The sequence below is a fragment of the Aythya marila genome (genome assembly GCF_965140915.1).
Source record: "Aythya marila genome assembly, chromosome: 3".
Lineage (NCBI taxonomy): Eukaryota > Metazoa > Chordata > Aves > Anseriformes > Anatidae > Aythya > Aythya marila.
The window spans coordinates 1,589,476-1,607,811 of NC_139044.1; the positions used below are offsets into that span (position 1 = coordinate 1,589,476).

The 18,336-nt window shown below is 42.1% G+C and overlaps 1 protein-coding gene across 2 annotated transcripts in view; it reads left to right on the plus strand.

Moving 5' to 3' along the window:
• ISM1 (isthmin 1) overlaps positions 1-18,336 on the plus strand; it is a 40,280-nt gene that overhangs the window by 18,602 nt on the left and 3,342 nt on the right. The window contains exons 2-5 of one of the 2 annotated variants that reach the window (XM_082755660.1): positions 3,494-3,730; positions 12,171-12,438; positions 15,374-15,517; positions 17,723-17,812. In XM_082755660.1, coding sequence (XP_082611786.1) covers positions 3,494-3,730; positions 12,171-12,438; positions 15,374-15,517; positions 17,723-17,812 — 739 coding nt within the window. The remainder of the gene's footprint in view (positions 1-3,493; positions 3,731-12,170; positions 12,439-15,373; positions 15,518-17,722; positions 17,813-18,336) is intronic. The other variant, XM_082755661.1, reaches the window with a different exon arrangement.

Sequence of the window (18,336 nt, forward strand, 5' to 3'; positions counted from 1 at the left end):
AGAAGGCATGCTGGCACTGCAGTACCAACACACTTTTCCCTGCTGGGCTGGCCTTGGAAGAGCCATCCTGAGTGCTGTACACCACTGAGCCCATCTTCTGCTCGTTGGGTGCAGTGCACGCTCACTTTTATTGATGGCAGCCCCTGCTACCTTCTTACCAGAGATAAATGTTTCTAGTAATGTTGCACATAAGCTTAGACACAACGCCAAAAAGGATTCCTCTGAAAAGCAGGCCTCCTATTTATCGTAATGACTGAGAACAAACGGTCTTTTGCTGGTGGTACTGTGAGCAGATAACAGGTGAACCCGTCGTGTTGGCTGACAGCTGACACACACGGCTCAGTGTGGGCTTGCCCTGGCCTGAGAGGGTCTGCAAGAGCCAGCGTGGCTTTTAGGCAGCGGGTGCTCTGCATCACTTCTGCCATGCCCGACAGACACCGGTCCACCCCGTTCTTACAGACAGGCTCCACGTTCTCCCTGGCACAGTCTGCTCTCAAACTGTGTCTGGCTTGGAGAAAAAGGCGGCAGGGTGACCGCATGGCTCTCTGCAACTGCCCGAGGAGGTGACATGCAGAGGGCAGCTCCAGCCCCTTCCTGGTAGCCGATGACAGGACGTGTGGTGGCAGCACGAAGCTGTGTCAGGGAAGGGTCAGGCTGGGTGTTAGGAGCAGTTTCTTTGCCGCGAGGGTGGTCAGACACTGGGACAAGCTTCCTAAAGAGGTGGTTGATGCCCTGTGCCTGTCAGTGTTTAAGTGGCATTTGGACAATGCCCTCAATAATACGCTTTGACTTTTGGTTAGCCCTGAAGTGGTCAGGCAGCTGGACTCGATGATCTTTGTAGGTCCCTTCCAACTCTAAATTCTGAAGTTGTTTTTCACAGTCACTGCCATTAGAGACGTGTTACTGATGTTGAACCAGCACCGCCTGCTCCTGTCCACCCTGAAGATGCAGAGGTCCAGCTCCTTCCTCGCTGCAGCAGCCCCTGGCATGGGGCAGTTTTGATGTCCCCTCGGTTTTCCTTTCTAACGTTCAGCAACCCCAACTCAGGCTGTAATTAATGACAGTCCTGCCCCAAGCAGCTTGGTAGTGGGCCCGATCAGCCTGATGTCATTACTTCGCCATGACAATTTTCTAACTAACTCCATGTGATATTCCATCTGTTTGACACTATTAAAAACTTTTTTATATAGCCCGTATTATTGTAGTTGCTGAGCTCCCCACAAACATCACAGTGAGGAAGGGAAGTGCAGTTATACCCACCAAGGCACAGACAGACCATGACCTGCCGAGATCACACAGCAAGTCTTATCAGGGAATTAAACACAGAGCTCTAAAGCCCATGGCCAGCTCTCTAGCTGTACGGTACATTAATGCAGAGAATTAGGATGCTCCTGAATGTGCAAGCAAATACCAAAAGTATAGGATTGTATGTGAGAATTTTATTTTTTAATAAATCTCACACTATTTTTAATAAAGGCAAGATTATGTGCGTGGTACCCCAGGAAAAAAAAAAAAAAAAAGTTAAAAACACCACTTTTTTGGTTCCTGTCTGAAGTAATTTAATAGCGGTGCAATTACTCCTTGTTGTTGGTCAGGCATAGGTGAGAAGCCATTTAATCCTCATGCACCAAGAAGTCTGAAGTTAAATTTGGTTTGATAAGTGTTAAGTTAAAGCACAAACGTGTGGATAAGGACCCTAAAGTGAGCTAAGTGGCCCTCAGTTTTATTTCCTAGAGCTTGCAGCCATGGGATTTTCTTTCTACTTTACATTAAATAAGGTGTGTGTTAATGGATGGCCCACCAAAGGCATCCCAAATTCTTGCCTGGTCTGTAGCAAAGAGCAGCATTGCTGTTTTGGCATTCGAACACAGTTAGGAGCACAAAGACTTCTACCTCTGCATGCATACACTAACTTGGAATGAACTTTGTACATCTGTGCTGTAGAGAGATGTTTAGTAGCCTTCTGGTACTTTCTGAGTATAAATATTCTGATCACGAAAACACCAAGAATATATTAATACTACAAAATCTGATTTTTGGTCTACAAATGCAGCGCAGGGAGAGGGGGAGAAGAGAAACGCCTTAGCTTTTGCTTGAGATTTCACTTAGTCCCAGATTAACTCTTAAATCTTGATTTATTTAACTCCATGAATATCTTCCTGTAATGTGCACAGATTACATTGTAAAATCTCTTCAAAGGTCAATTTAGAACAGTCTGAGCAAATAAACACAAAATAAAAGAAAAGGCACTGGGACTGGTGTGTATCTGAGACCTTAACAAAAGGTATGCTAGCTTAATTTGAGCCAGGGGAGCTGAGTGAAGATTGTGTTTAACCAGATATGCTGGCAAAAATATGCTTCAGAAGAGCCAGAACCACATGTGGCCATTCCACTTTAATTGTGCTTGTTTTAAAAGATAGGTCTTTAACATTTACCCTATCCATGCTTGCTGTATCTTTATGAACTGAAAATAAAAGCTCCCCAGGCAGTCATACTAAGACCTCAAACCTAAATTTTTTCAGCTGAGTCAAAAGCAAAACCTGTGTTGAATCTGCCCCATGCATTTCTTCATTTCTTCTTTTTTTTTTTTTTGACTTGTCTGCCTTTTTTTTTTTTCTTTTTTTTTCCGAGTCCCCAGGCCAGTCCTAACCCAGGAGAGAGTGTTTTGATACTAAATGTATCTCCTTGGTGAGGTCAAAGGCAGTGGCAGCAGTGCTACTGGTTCGAAGGCAGCCTGCTGTAATAAACTACAAAACCCAAAAGTACGCTCAGCAATAACAAAAGCATTAACCGCTGACCCACAACTTGGTGAAATTCAATCCCACCATTAGGCAAACATGAAAATGAGATCCCAGAGGAAGGAAGGTTCAGATGTTCAAGTCCAGAGGAATTGGGTGAGGAAGACAGACAACTAGATGGAAGTTACTGCAAACTGAGGAGAGGTAGAGAAGCTGCCAGCTCAACACAGTAGGATCTTTTAATACCATAAATTTCAGCAAGAACTTAGCAGTGTTTTTGCTCCACTCTGGAACAAAACAAATTGAAATGCTCAGTGGCAAAGACATCCTTCCACCATTTTAGGGATGTGTTTAATCTGATACAACTTCATTTCACAGGGATTGTTGCTTCAGATCTTCATGTTTCCAGATTTGCTTTAATTAAACGTTTGTGTCAAAGTGCAGGTGTCACTGGAGAGCTGGATTGTTCCAGGAACCTGAAAGCACCAAGCACCCACGTCTGACTCAGTTTTCTCTTGTGTCATGGTTTTGCACCGGTGTAACTGAGGATATTTCAGTGAGAACCTGGTGCCAAACTCATGACCCCATAGAAAATACATTGTGAATCTCGTACATTTAAGAAAGTGGCAGCAGGTCTGGATGCTGTAAGGATTTCTACCTGCAGTGTGCAGCCATCATTAGCAGGAAGCTGGAGATGGGGGTACTGGCAGGACTGCACCTCAGTTGTTGTTATAGTGCGTTGCTTTTTTCCCCAGAACACACTTACTACAGATGACCATTCTCCTGAAGACAGCTTTACCCTGAACCCCGAGGACAGAAGAGAATACCCTGATCTCCAGGCTGCCCACCGGCCATTCCCTAAGCAGCGATTCAGGCAGGAAAACGGGCACACGTCCTTACAAAGAGATGGACCCAGATCTTTCCTCCTGGATCTCCCAAACTTCCCTGACCTGTCAAAAGCAGATATCAATGGGCAGAATCCCAACATTCAGGTACAAATTTTTGTTAGCATGTGATGTTTTATGAAGCTACACAAGATCATTTTACTGAGCCAAGTGACCTTTCAGCCTGGCTTCCATGTTGTGCAGTCAGTTCTCTGCCTCTCTACCCAAGAGAGGTTATATGTACCCTCTGTCTGAATGCCCAGATTTCAGTTTTTTTTTCTTCTGAATTTCTCTTTGGATATTGTTGATTGCATAATGTAGATATCAATATAGACCTGTTTATGATACTAAAGCCATCTTTGTTTTTGCATTTTGGAACATATTATCTTTGATATTAAATGGGTATTTTAAATTCTGTTTTCAACTCTGCATTGTAAAATTTGTTTATGAACAGATTCTCTTTTAGCATGCTATTATAAAATACAATCCTTCCCAAAGGTTTTAAGAAAGTATGTCTTTAACTTTCATCTTAAAATATGGTCTGCTGTATGGAACGAAGACTTAAAGTTAATTCTGCAGCAGCTGCCTGGAATAATAAAAAAAAAAAAAAAAAAAAAAAAAGTTGTCTGCAAATAAACTTTGTTATATGTTATTCCTAAAACTATTCTTGAGCTTGGAATGGCCTCTTGCAAGCCACTTGCATCTTAAAACTTCAAGGATTAGAAAGAGGAAAAAATGAGTGATTTGGTTTTAATTCAGAGCCTTAAAGCAAAATTGGCATTAATAAGCAGTCTTTTTTAACCAAAACAATAAATTGAAATGTTGTTCTGCCTAAGATGTGCTTATAAAAACAATACGCTAATAGAACGAGTATTCTGGTTAGATAAATTCCTGGCTTCTTACAGTCCCCCAGCCCACAAAATTACCATCCTTTTGATATGTCTAAGAAGTACATACATAAAGATATAAAAGATCTATTCGTGAGAGAACAAGCTGTCTCAAGTCAACGCTCCATTACTTCATAGATGGCTTGCAACGTTAAGAAGTCTAACAGCTTTGGATCAAGTGCAGGTCCAACACTCGACAGGCCAAGGTAGTAAACATGTTCAACATATGGTGCCTGTACGCATCTCGCATGCTGGGAGAAGCCTTCCAGAAAGCCTTAGGAAGGGAAGGTGGGGAAGCTGTAGGGGCCCCAGGTTGTGGCAGGCGGTGAATGGTGTAACATCACTGTTTGAACAGTATGCAAACCACGGAGGAGGACAGGAGGAAACAAAATCCTTCTCTGATTCGTGACAGTGTTTAATGTTTAGACCTAGGGAATAGATAAATGAGTGGAGGATGGAAACATTTCCCTGGCTTGTCTTTACAGTAACTGCTTCTGCTGTGAACTCTTTTTCCACCACCTGATGCTGGAAATGTGTCAGCCAGCTAAGTCAGCAGTTTTGCTGGACTCTGAGAACTGGAAAGCCTAGTCCTGTAAACTGGAAAACATTGGGCAACATTAATAACAGAGCTCTTACGCACAAGGATCAACTCTTTCAGAAATAGGCTCCTTACATTCTGCTTTATATTTAGTCTGCTTACTCAGGTGCATAAATAGGGATATACAGAGCTTCCTGAAGTTCCTGGTTTACTGTCCTACTGCAGTTCAGGCATTACAGAGAGAAAGCTGCCGTTAATTCATTAAAAAGTCAATGGAAGTTTATTTCTTTGCTTGAAGGTTGTAAAAGGTGGTCTTTTTTTTTCTTGTGGGGAAAAAAAAAAAAAAGATGTCTAGCGAATTCTTGCTCATTAACCAATACTTTACTTATCTGAATGGAAATAATGACAGTTGTTGACTTGTAAATTTCTTGTTACCTCTTTGACAAGTGAAAGCAGAATCAATACTCATTTTTCTTTTTCACAACAGCTTTGGGCTCTGTAAGTTGCCGTTCTGAGGGTGTTAACTAAAGAGCCTTCACAGGACAGTGATACACAGGACATGGTTTCAGTCATGAACCAAACGTCTGTGGAGATCTGACCTGTTGCGTACATGCATTGTAATATACAGCAGGGTGGAATTTTGAATGAGCACTGCTGGGTGAGCAAGAAGATAGAAACTCAGTCTCTGCTGCAGCTAACATGGTTTGACATCCCCGATGACTTTGCATCCAGCCCTCCACGTGCTGTATGCAGTCTAGAGACAATTTGTGTGGCTTCTTGGGAAGAGGGGCACTGTCTGCTCCAGAGGACAGCCACCAACCTAGAAAGTGTCAGCTCACTGCCAGATCAGGCACCTGCTTGCAGTTAGAAGAGGACAGGAATATGTGAGTGGACATAACGAGCAGTAGGTGGAAAAAGCATTAGAGGCAGCTGGTGAAACAGCAGCAGGGGACTGGCTGTGAGACATCAAGCCAGCCTCTTGCCTCTTTATGACAGGAGTCAGGATAAAGGTGACCCTCGTGTTGCACAGGATAACAGTGCTGTGAAGTCCATGGTACTGTAGCAAATTAATATTTTGTGTCCCGGGATTTGGTTGAAAAGGAGAAAAAAAAAACAAACAACAGCTATGTGTTAATCTAGTACAATGGCCACATTTACCTCTCATGGACCCCACAGCCTCTTTTCTCTTTACTACTACAAGTCTGTGTAGACTAAAAATAACATTTTAAAGGGAAATTGTACCTGGAAATTTAAAAAACCTAATAAACAGATGTAAAAAATCAGCGTAAGAAAGCAAATTGAAAAGATACTCTGGTGAGTTTTCTTTATGACCTTTCCTTCTCCGGTTTCCTGCAAGAAGGTAATTGCAGTATCATGCCCTAGTTGTGCTCAGTTTCAGGGAGGAAGGTGTGGATATCAGAACACAATCACAGGAATTCAGAAAATTAACATGTCCCTAGACTACTACTGTGTTTATCAGGTGATAATCAAGTATAAGTATAGTGGACTGCCTTCTAGAAAAACCTCAGGAGCGATAATCAGAGCAGCAGTAATGCAAATGCTATTTGACCCTATGTGTGCAAGACCAGGATGACACTTACTGGTCTTTCTGGTAAAGGCTGGTGCTCCAGCCTTGATAAATTTTGGATCACTTCAAGGGAAGTTTTATGCTTTAGCACTACTTTTACACTCGTTGTTTGAGAGTAACTGTAAGGGCTGCTGTTGTGCAAAGGAGGGCTGTTTGGTTTGAGATATTTGATTTTCTTGTCATTTCAACTATTCTGTCAATGCCTGGAAGGCTTCAGCAAGAGAAGATGATTAAAGAAACTGATCACACCTTTTCTCTGGATTTCCTCACATGAGAAATACCCCTTTTGCACTCCTTTGACTAGCTGAGGGATGCTATTAAACTAGCTGAGGGATGCTATGAAGACCTTGTAAATGCAGGGTTGTTCAGAGTAGGACAGACTTGTTCCTACTTGTTCTAGGTAACACAATAACGCCATGTGGGGGATGTATAGGAACCTGCTTGTTTTCCATTTCTGATGTTTTTTTTTCTCATCTCTTCCAACCAGACTTCTACAACCTCTCAGCTCTCCTTTGAGACCCTGGGCCCTGTGTCTTTCACCTTCCTGGCCATTCCTCTGTTTGGAACCTGATGCCTCATCACGCAGTTGAACTTTTTCCCATGTCTCTCCTCTTTGCTTTTCACTCCTGATTTTTCAGGCTTGTGTAGGTAGAGTGCTACTCTCTGTTGCCCCAGTGCTTTGCTGCTTTCCTAGCAGTGCTGGGTACCTTGACAAATGAGAAGAAAATGGAAAACTCCCTATTGTTTGTCAGGTGAAAGCTTTTTATTGATATTGATCCATTTTGGAGAACTTGAATCTTGACCAAATTTCACACCCAGTGTACCTGAAATACAACTGGGTGAGTTCCAGCAGTGATGATTGATAAGATGGGTTCCAAGTAGAAACAGAGTTAGGTAATATTCCTGGCCTAAAAATGTGTTGGTGTGGCCTGGAAACTGAACTAGAAGAGGATATGATTAAACCTGTTTTGATTAGTATCCTCACTGTGAATTGTGGCATTGCTAACAATTGATAGGAGTGATTTCAAGGCAGAAGTTAACGCTGCTTGCTTGGTGATGTTACATGAGACTTGTGGACCATATTCACCAGTCATACTACACTAGTTCTGCTTTGTTAGCTTTGTTTGATATCTGTTTGATATCTACTCAGTTTCTACCTTCCCTTAAAAAACAACAACAACAAAAACAACAACAAAAACACAACTCTACACAGAACCACCCACTCCAGGAAGATACAGAATACAGAGAAACAAGGCTGTGAGATCTGCTTTAAGAAATAACTGCAGACTTCAAAGTAACTCTTTTCCAGGTTCATCAATACCCATTCCCCTCACCTCCATCCATATCACATATTTTATTAGATATATTTCTAAGATAACCTTTATATTTGTCATTTGAAGCTGCTGGTTTCACTGCACTGGAAAACAACGCCCTCCCGGCATTGCCACAAAAGGCTCAGCAGTATCTGTAATACTGAGCTCTGACCAGCATTTCTCATCCCTAATCTAGCATAGTAAGAATTGGAGGGCTCCAGTAGGTAGCACTCTGTTCTTGTAATGCTTCTAGGGCCTAATTCTTTGAGATGGTAACAGCACAATTGTCCCTGTCATCAAACTAAGATGTGGACGAGCTGAAAGTGCATGTTCATTTTCTCGTTCCTCGAGCTGGATCTGTACCGTGGAGAACTCCCTGCTCCAAAGACCATCTGCCTGGTCAGCCTGTCTGCTTCGCTGAGCGTGCTGCAGCACCAGAGCACAGCGTAGCCACGCCAGGAACTAGCTAGTCCTCATGGTGAGCTGGAGTGATTAGTCTTGGCAGAACAGGGTGCCGGAGGGCTATGGTTAAACAGCTTTCAATACAGAGCTGTTACCTCTGCATGTCATGGTGTAACAAGGGCTCGTCAGAGAGCGCAAAATTCAGAGCTGGGCTTGGGACCAGAGTATGAATTGTGGGATTCAGTTAGGCCCATCAGAAAGTGGAATTAAGACAGCATATAAGACAAATGTTAAGTTTTGAGTCGTGTTGTCTTCTTTTCTCCCAGCAAATGTCAAGGTCCCTCGCTTTCCTTCCAACTAGTCCAGAAAAGTGTCATGACAGGAGTAACTTGGTATCACTGCTGATACCATTTTAGCTGAATCGTTATGTGGTGTGAACCTAAATTTATCATTTCAATACCTTATAATTAACTAATTTCTGCTCTGCTATTATATGACACTGCTGACTTGCACACTCACCTTGCAGAACGGCAAGTTCTGCACTGACAGTTTGCATCAGTTTCACAAAGGAAACAGAGGATAGCCATGTGGTAGACTCCATCGCTTGCACAATACTGCAAGTGTAGTTCTTCCTGTAACATAATCTTCCAGTTGCTTAGGGCAATGTTTACACCATTAAAGTGAATTCAGAAACATTGTCTCGGTAAACAGGACAAAGCACATAGAACTTTTTGTGCACTCCAGAAGGCGGGGATAATATTTATCTTCTGTATATTTTTGGCCAGGAGAAAATTGGATGTTGGTGTCTCAGGACATCTGTGCTTGATACACTTATTTCATTAGAAATTCATTGCAAATCTGTTGTTTTAATGTACCTATGCCAATTGTTTTTAACAATTTTTAGAGGAACATCCTTATTTATAGCTCAAACAACCATAAAAGAAATGGCTTCATTTTAGGCTTGAATACTTCTGGAGATGATTGTGGATTTATACAAGAACCATGTTACCACAGACATTTTGGGAAGTTTGACAAAAAAATAAATAATCATCTTTGCAGTTTTGATAATCACTGGAAGAGGAAGACAGGGAAAATGAATTCTTTAAAGCAGTCTCTGTGATAGAAATACTAAACAAGATCTATTTTTTAATTTTTGAGAGAAGATATTTTTTTTGGAATAGTTACCCAGCATGAAAGCTTTTCCAGAGCTGTCTTAACCACTCCTTTTTCATGACTATAGTTCTATATCTGTTTTCTTTTTTTCCTTTTTATAAACAATCCCCAGTATAGAAACCAATCAAACAAGATACATATTTATGTACCATGTGTATGTATATGCATGGTCATGGGCTAATGCTGTTAAGGCTAACATTTAAGTACCAGGAAGAATTCAGTGAATGCTAATTTTTCAAATTTTACTTTGGGATAGGGGAGCAATTGCTCTCCTGAAGAAGCAGCCACTTCTCACACCACCACCCTAACTCTTGGGCCATACCATGAAGGCATTACTGGTGCCATTTACCACTATTACTACTACTACATGGAGGCATGACTGCTTACTGATCTCCTCACGGCCATCAGAAGGTGTCTTAGAGTTAAATGGGGCTGGGCAGAGCGTAGATGAGTCCCTGAAAATGAACAGAACTGGAGTCAACTGATGTTGTTTTTTTTTTTAACTTTTCAAGAGTGGCACTTCAGGCAATCCCACGACCCTGTAGAATTTCTTGCACTCTACAGTTTTAAAGCCACAAACAAAAAACTTTGTAATCAACACTTAAAAAGGGGGAGGGAGGAATACTGGTGCTTGTCAGACTGCCACACTGGATTTTACTTTTTTATGTTCATTTTTTTAGATAGGCTATTTGAAAACAAAACAAAAGAAAAAGAAAAAAAGAAAGAAAGAAAAAAAAAAAAAAAACAACAATGCAAAAGGTTCTGCAAAACCTCTTTTGCTTAAACTGAATCAGCATCTTGAATAAGTATTTTAAATCTCGAATACCTTTGTTTCTTCTCATTGTACCTGGCTGAAATAATGGGAGTTTACCCTGACTCACAATCATATAACTACAGTTTACCAAAGCAAATGGAATGATTGTCAAGTGCTCCATGCCTTTTTTACAAGAGGGTTTTTTTGTTTTTGTTTTTTTTCCCCACTTTGCTGAGTCATTGCTTACAAAGTTAATGCGGTCTTAAAAATACTTGCTACCAAAGTACTAGAGTCATACTGATTTTCACATGGTCACTACCAAAGCCCTCTGACTGGCCAGTGGTGCACAGTGTTACCCACTCAGTAACATCATTTATTTTCACTTATTGTGAAAACTGTTTTGCTTGGGTCGAAGCAACAGTTCTGAATCCCTGAACTAACCCTGTTGTTTTCAAACTTATGAAATACATTTTAAATCTTGGTCTGCAGAAACTGAGGTTACTGAAGTAATCATCCTGATTCCACAGTTATGGGAGTAACATATCTCTTGTGTAAAGATGATATTAGGCTGACAACTGCACTTTCCCTTGTTCTTGCTCTTTCTCCCAGTGAGCTTCATAGTAGCCTCAAAGTTGTTTTGTTTCTATGTCTCTGTGTATGGTCAAAAGCAGAGCATGAAACAGATTCAAAGTGTCCTTTCTCCAAAAAGGAACACAATTTTCCTGGAGTAATGTCTTGAAAGACTGTTTTGTAAGTTTATAAATCATGAACACCTTTGTACATATTAAACGTTATGGGTATATCTGAAATTCACATCTGTGTCGTGGTTGTTTAGCCAGTCCAATGTAATCACTGAAGCACACCAACATGAAGCATCAGAGCATTTCATGATTTATCTATCTGTGGTCATGCTGTGCTTGCACAGTTGTGTAGAGCCAAGGATTCTGATGGCTAGTTCCTATTTCTACCTAAATAGCCACCTATATGTATGCAGAATATTTATCCAAGAGTTTCATATTTACACATTGTTCAGCACGAGTCACCAGGGACTCTCCCTATGCAGAATTATATTTATATTCATGATGCATGTGAGTGAACTGGGCAGAAAGCTATGAATCTCACCTCTGGGTTCTGCAGAAACCGTAAATGGACTGCATATGATTTTATGCCAAAGCTTAGAAGGAGGACCCACTTCAGCTGGCTCAGCAGCAAGTGATTTATATGGCACTGGCTGGAAGAGCTTCTGGCTCTCATCGCCACAGACAGTGGTTTCACGCAGCGGTGACATCCCATGCCGTGGTGCGATGGAAGCACGGGTGCTGCGAGGTGGGCAGCATGAGGGGGATGGCTGAGCTGCCACTAGAGGGCAAGGCAGATGCAAACAGCTTGACCCCGCAGGGACCCTGGGCTCTGTCTTCCACCTGCAGACCCGTGGAGTTATTTAGCCCCGTGCTGAGTCAGTCCCAGCCCTTGGAACAGGCTCTGCATGCTGGTGGGCTTCATGCTTGCCTCAGATTCAGCCCCAGCATATTTAGAGTAACAGATTTCGTTTTCTTTCTCCTGGTCATATATGTCCAGGTTTAAACATCTTTTCCCCATAAGGCAGAAAGTTCTTCTGCGAAAGTTTTAGGCACAGCATGGGTTATTATTTTGCGCGGTATTTTTCCTAGCCTTTGTTCCAAGGTCTGATTCAGCAGAGGTAGCAGAAGGAATCACTCAGCCTCTGCATATCTCTGGGCTCAGTAATCCACATATGGTTTACAACAAGCTAACCCTACAGTATTACACAGCCCCTTTGCAAGGCAGCATCTCATTTGCCTGTGCCATGTAGAGGGTTCCCCAGTGACTAGGGGTGATGCTGACGGACGCTCCGGTCTGTTTTTAATCCCCCAGGTTACCATTGAAGTGGTGGATGGTCCTGACACTGAGACAGACAAGGACTTGCAGAAAGAGAGCAGCAAGCCTAGCTGGCCAGTCCCATCACCCGACTGGAGAAACTGGTGGCAGAGGTCCTCCACCTTGACTCGCATGAGCAGTGGTGACCAGGACTACAAGTATGACAGCACTACCGAGGACAGCAACTTCCTAAACCCTCTCGGTGGGTGGGATAGTCATGCACCCAGTCACCGAACGTTTGAGTCCAAGGAGCAGCCAGAGTATGGTGAGTTTGTGTTCCAGGCCTCTTATGGGCATCTTGGGATTGTAAAATGAGTTGGGGGAAATGAAAATGGTGAGGCATTGCTGAAAGCAGGCCAAACAAAATAGAATTTTTCAACATGTGGCTTTTGTTCATCAGCTTTTAAATACAAATCTGTGCAGATGCACAAGCTGTACTGTGGTAGCTACATTCCACTAGTAAGTCTATAATCTTGCAAATCATACCAGTTATCCCATAAGAGGACCTTTTTTTAGTCCTAAGTGTACTTTTTTTAAAAGCAAAGGAAACAAGGTTTCATATTTATTTTTAGAGTAAGGATAAGTGCAAATTTAGAATCATGCAGCGGTTTGGGAACTAAAATGTAATTATTGGATAAATAAGCAAGATCTAAAACATGGTAGTGTTTGGTGGATACACAAATAAGAAGAATTATGTTGGTGCATGTGTGGGGAGTGGCATATGCAGCAGGAACATTGTGTATTTGCGTGTGTAATTCTCTTCCAGATGTGTCATGGCGAAAACAATTGTTTTCAGCTTGTTGCATGAAACAGTTGCAGAAACTAGAAACAGAGAGGAGCTACATTTATTCACTGCCCCGTTGGGGTGTAGCTATCCACAGGGAAAGACTCAAGGGAGGTGAATTAATATGCATACCCCAGGAGCCACAGGTATCTTACAGCCTCTCAGATTTCAGCTTTTATGTAAATAAATAAATAAATAAAATCAATCGGTTAGAGCAGGGTTTCAAAGCCACAGTATTTTTATCCTGGCACTTGTGTTGCATCACCTCGATATTGCAGAGGGGCTGTCTTGCATTGTTTCAGTCTTATTTTTCCCTGCCTAAGTCCTAGAGCCTTAACATTAGAGATGGCCTTTCCATGGAATGTTGTATTTAAATGTATACATATGTATTAAATTTTGTGGTCAGAAGATTGAAGTCTATCCCTTCTTTTTGCACCTGCGTTTAGTCATGGGCACAATTTGTTGCCAAGAATTCATGTATTAGGTAGTTATTCATTTAGGCAAAATAAATTTTCTTTCACAAATAATTGTGGTAGAATTAAAATAATAAGAATTACAAATATCAAAAGACGGAGAGCAGGTTGAGATCCAGCTGAAAATCCAGCTCTGTATATTTAATGTTAGATATTGTGTTTTCATGGTGCAGGATAAACACTGTGTAGGCAGGCCTGAAAATTATCCTCGAGCTCTCTGCCATATCCCAGTGCACCCTACTAATTGCAAGAGACTCCTGGCCTTATGACTAGTGTAAAATGTTGCATGCCATTGGCATGCTGGGAGGATGCAGCAGCAGATCCTGTCTGCTTTGATGGCTAGTTCCAGCCAGCAGACTGTTTGCACGTTTTACCTGCCCTCACCTCACCCCTGCCAAAAAGCATCCTGCAGTGCTCTGCCTGCTCACCCTGGCCTCCCAGGCTGGGCTCTTTGACAAGCATCACACCCGCTCATCCTTGTTCTTCCTCATCAGCCACGTGGAAAAAAAAATCAGTCAGAAAAGGGCTGGGAAGGAGAGCAGGGCTCGTAAGGGAGGGCAGATCTCATTTTCCTGAGAGTTCATATGCCTCTTCAGACTGCTGCAGTGCTCTCCTGTTGGCAAAGCCCACAATCATGGCTCTTTGCACAACGATTGTACTGCAGGGGCCATAATTCCACCCACACCTGACCAGTGGACACCTGGTCCAAGTGTGCTGACGTAGCAGTTGGCAGCGGTGTAAGAAAAGGAGAAACACGTAAGGTCCCTGCCACAAGGAACTCACATCGAGGCAGCTCGCTATGAGTGAGATGTATAACCTTCCCATACTCGCGGCAATAAATGTTTAATAGCACCCCACAGAGTTGTCGTCAGTCATTACATATGGTACAAATCAAGTAACGTGTTCTACTAACCAGCTCAGGAAGCCCACAGACAGCATGGCAGTGAGGGGGAAGCAGGAGCTGTGTGTAGCACGAGGGGCTGTGCAGGCAGGGATCTGTCCTGTTATCGTGCCTGTGCATATGCGGTCAGCCTATAGCTATAGAGAGAGACAAACCTCAGCTGGGAAGGCCGAAAGTCAGGAGGCTGCTGGGAATGAAAGTGAACTGGGATTGGTCTGTGCTGCATTTGGTGCCCTTTGCAAGGTGGGGTGTGCAGCCATTAGCTCAGCAAACACACAGGACTAGCTCTAAGGTGTTTAGATACTCACAGCATCACCGAGCCTCGGCAGCACAGACTTGGTACTGTTTGTCTTGGCTGTCTAGCAGAAGAGAATGAAGTCAGGTTTCCTTATCAGACGGCTCGTCCTAATAAAGAATCAGATTCGATGTTATTCAATAATTTGGATGAATCACTACAAATTGTATGCTGTTCTGGGTGCAAGGTGAATGTGCAGACCCCTATATTCATGGCAGTATTCCTGAATATCTGTTTCCTGTTTAAGGGACTGAAAAACAAAATTTGCAATTTTCACACATGACCCTCAGCCTCCCACAGTCTGACATTCATTCTGTCCTAAAAATTAATTATGTAGGCATTGTTGTGCTATTGCTGTGTGTTTTGAAGCAAAGAAAAAGAAAATTTATCCTGTGCCTGATTAGTCTGTGGTCAGAAAACATATTCCTATATACAGGGAAATGATGTGAATAGATGTGTACTGTTAGTTCATGACCCAGCTTTGCAGCTGAGGATTCTCAGCTGCCAAAAGGTCAAAAGAGAAAGGAAATATTTTTTCAAATAATGCTGCATGCATTTCCCTGAGGAGCGTCAAGTGTGAAAACCGTTTAAACAGCAGGCTTAGGCCTGGCATTTAGCCCAAGCTTCAGGTAGAGACATCTGGATTCCATTCTTGTTTTGCCTTCTTAATAAAAAACACTACACAGTAGTTTGGGGTAGTAGGAGTTTTGTTTCTTCGTTTCCTTCCTCATCTTTGTTCCTGCGCAGATTACATTGATGGTGAGGGAGACTGGAGCCCGTGGTCCCTTTGCAGCGTCACCTGCGGGAGCGGCAATCAGAAGCGGACGAGGTCCTGTGGGTACGCCTGCACCGCCACCGAGTCACGGAGCTGCGACAGGCCAAACTGCCCAGGTTTGGTTACGCCCTCTCGGATTGCTGGCGGAAGGGGAGTGGGGACGGGGGGCAAAAGAGGGGGAGAACAGCCCTATGGCATGCAAAGCCAAGGTCCTATTTCATTTGCTCCTTGGCTAGGTAGGAGTTTTTTGGGGAAGAGGCATGCTGGTTCTCAAGGGCATTTGTGGAGTGAAATGGCAGGTTCTTTGCTAGTAATAATGCACTGCTAGTTGCAGACTACTATCCCCTGGGACTTAAAAGACGAATACAGTTTTTTTTAGATGATGGCAGGCGTTTTTGTTCACAGTACGTTTTGTATTCCAAAGGGTGTAATCTACTCTCATGAAACAAATTTGTATTAACTTTAGAGTTTCAAAACAGCCATGTTAACTGTTGCCTCAGTGAGCTCATATTTTGCTGGGCAAGTGAATGGATGTGCCTGTGTGGTGAACAAATAGCTCCCCCAGTTATGTGGCTTTTAAGTTTTGTGCCTAACATATATAGAGTTACTGTATGACTCCACATATATTAATATGAAAAAAATACTTTAAATAGCTGCTTGTGTTTGACCTAAGAGATTGTGTTTTTATTGGTCTACAAGAACTCCTGTTCTAGAAAGTCAACATCTACGGTCAGGTGGAAATGTCATCTCTCTTGCCATGTTGCTTGGTCAGTTGTAGAGAATTATAAACAGCAGGTTTGGTCCTGCAATAGCTGTGCACAATGAGACAAAGGAAAGTGTAATTTTTGGCTTGAATGCATTCAGACAGTATGTCCAAGACAAGGAGCCTTTCCTTTGCTCCTACCCAACAGCTGGCACAAACATTTAAATGGCAGTAATGGAGGCGTCCTTACTGTCATACAGCTTTTGCTTTGCTGAAAGCAGGGCTGAGCACTCAAACCTACAGCATAAAAGTTAAAAGCTGCTATGGGAAACTTGTCTTGTGATGTTCTTAAAATGCTACTTCGGGCGAGTTCGCAATGCAGTGATGCAGTAGTTGCTACAATGCATGGGCTATATGCAGGTTCATTACTTAGCACGATCAAAGAGAAGTAAAACACATGCCAGGGTGGTATACATTTCACTGAGCTTACTTAATGACATAAAAAGGCAAATTTTTTAAACTGGAGGTCATTCTTTTTGATGGGAAGTGAAATGTCAGCAGTGCTGGGGAAAAGAGGTAGGAACCTTATAAGGCAGCTGGAGAGAAGTTTCACTCACAGATAGATGCGTGCATTCACTGCAAGATAATGACTGCTAGTTCAGCAGAAAAATACTGCTGGATTTTCTCATACATCCTGAAACTTCAATAAATAATAAGGGGTTAAATCCAGAAGAAAGCATGTACTTCCCCAGCTATATTCTCCGGTATTTATTATCAGCTAGCATCAAACAGTGGCAAACTTGAAAGAACATATTATGTCATATAAGAGACCCCCAACGATCAGCAAGCAAAATATATTCACTCTTTGGGGCTGTGCTGACATTTTTAAAATGACAAGGGCAAAGCTCAGCTTCTACTGTTTATAATTCCAGCAGTGAATTACTTGTAATGGATTCTTGGGTATCTATTATTCTGCATCTACTGCTGGAGTTAAGGCAAAACCGTATGATAATTTTATTGAAAAGCTGCCTGAGGCTGTTTTGAAGCTTTGCAAGCCACTATTATGCCCTGGTTCAGGGGATCAGGAGAAAGTTCATTGGAGACAAGATGAACGGTGAACAGACTTCATTATTAACCATATAGTTATCATCTATTAAAGTGCTTCCTGCTCTCTGCAGAGGTTTTTAAGTCAAGGGTGGAAAAAAAAAAAAAAAAAAGAGAAGAAAAAAAAAGAATAGTGTTCACATGCTTCTTTGAAGACATACTTGTTTTAAGGCTCCACAGCACAGACTGACAGACTGGGTGACATGAGGTTGGCAGGCAGGCCAAACTAAAACAGCCATGAAAGGATGCATACTTTGGAAGGATCCTTCAATATATTTTCTGGTTGTGTTATGTTTCTCTCTAATGACAGCAGATACTTAACTGGAGATTGCAGGAAGATCCTTATATTTTGAGATCCCAATTTATTATTTTATTGCTATAGCTAACTTCAGATTATTTCCCTGCCAAACAAAAGCAACTTGCGGAACTAGGAGAGGACAGGGTGGCAGGGAGATGGTTGATTTTGTTTTGTTTTAATAGGAAAACACCACCACCATTAACATGTTTGTCTTAGGGATAGAAGATACCTTCCGGACAGCTGCCACAGAAGTGAGCTTACTGGCTGGAAGTGAAGACTTCAATGCCACCAAACTGTTTGAAGTTGGTAAGCAGCCTAGTCAACCTTTCAGTAGTAGATAAGAAACTTACTTAGATTTTCCTTTTTTGACTCTCACTGTGGGACTAAGGTTTTAAGTTTATCATTAAACATGTCAGTAAAAATTGTCATTTATTATCTTGCTTAAGTTTATGACCCAGACCTTAGCTCATTTCGATCATTAAATCTTTCTCTTCTTAACTCTTAACAAATTTCTGTGGCTCTTTTTTTGTAAAATAGTGAGTCTCTTCCCTAGTTCTGAAAAGTGCAGTAAGTCTCAACCCTAATGGAGGGAGAAAATCAAACACTGTTTAGCATTTTGCTGAAATAGCCTTGAATGGAAGATATTATAAAAGCATTTTAGTTAGTGCTGTCACACTAAAATAAATGGGGATAGCCAAAGCAATTTTGTAGGGCATGATCTATCTAAAACTTATCCCAACTTCTAAAACATTCCGATTTTATCCTTCCAATGAAGCCATAGTGTGGCCACTCTTAAACACTGTATGTTGGACTAATTGGATAAACAATGT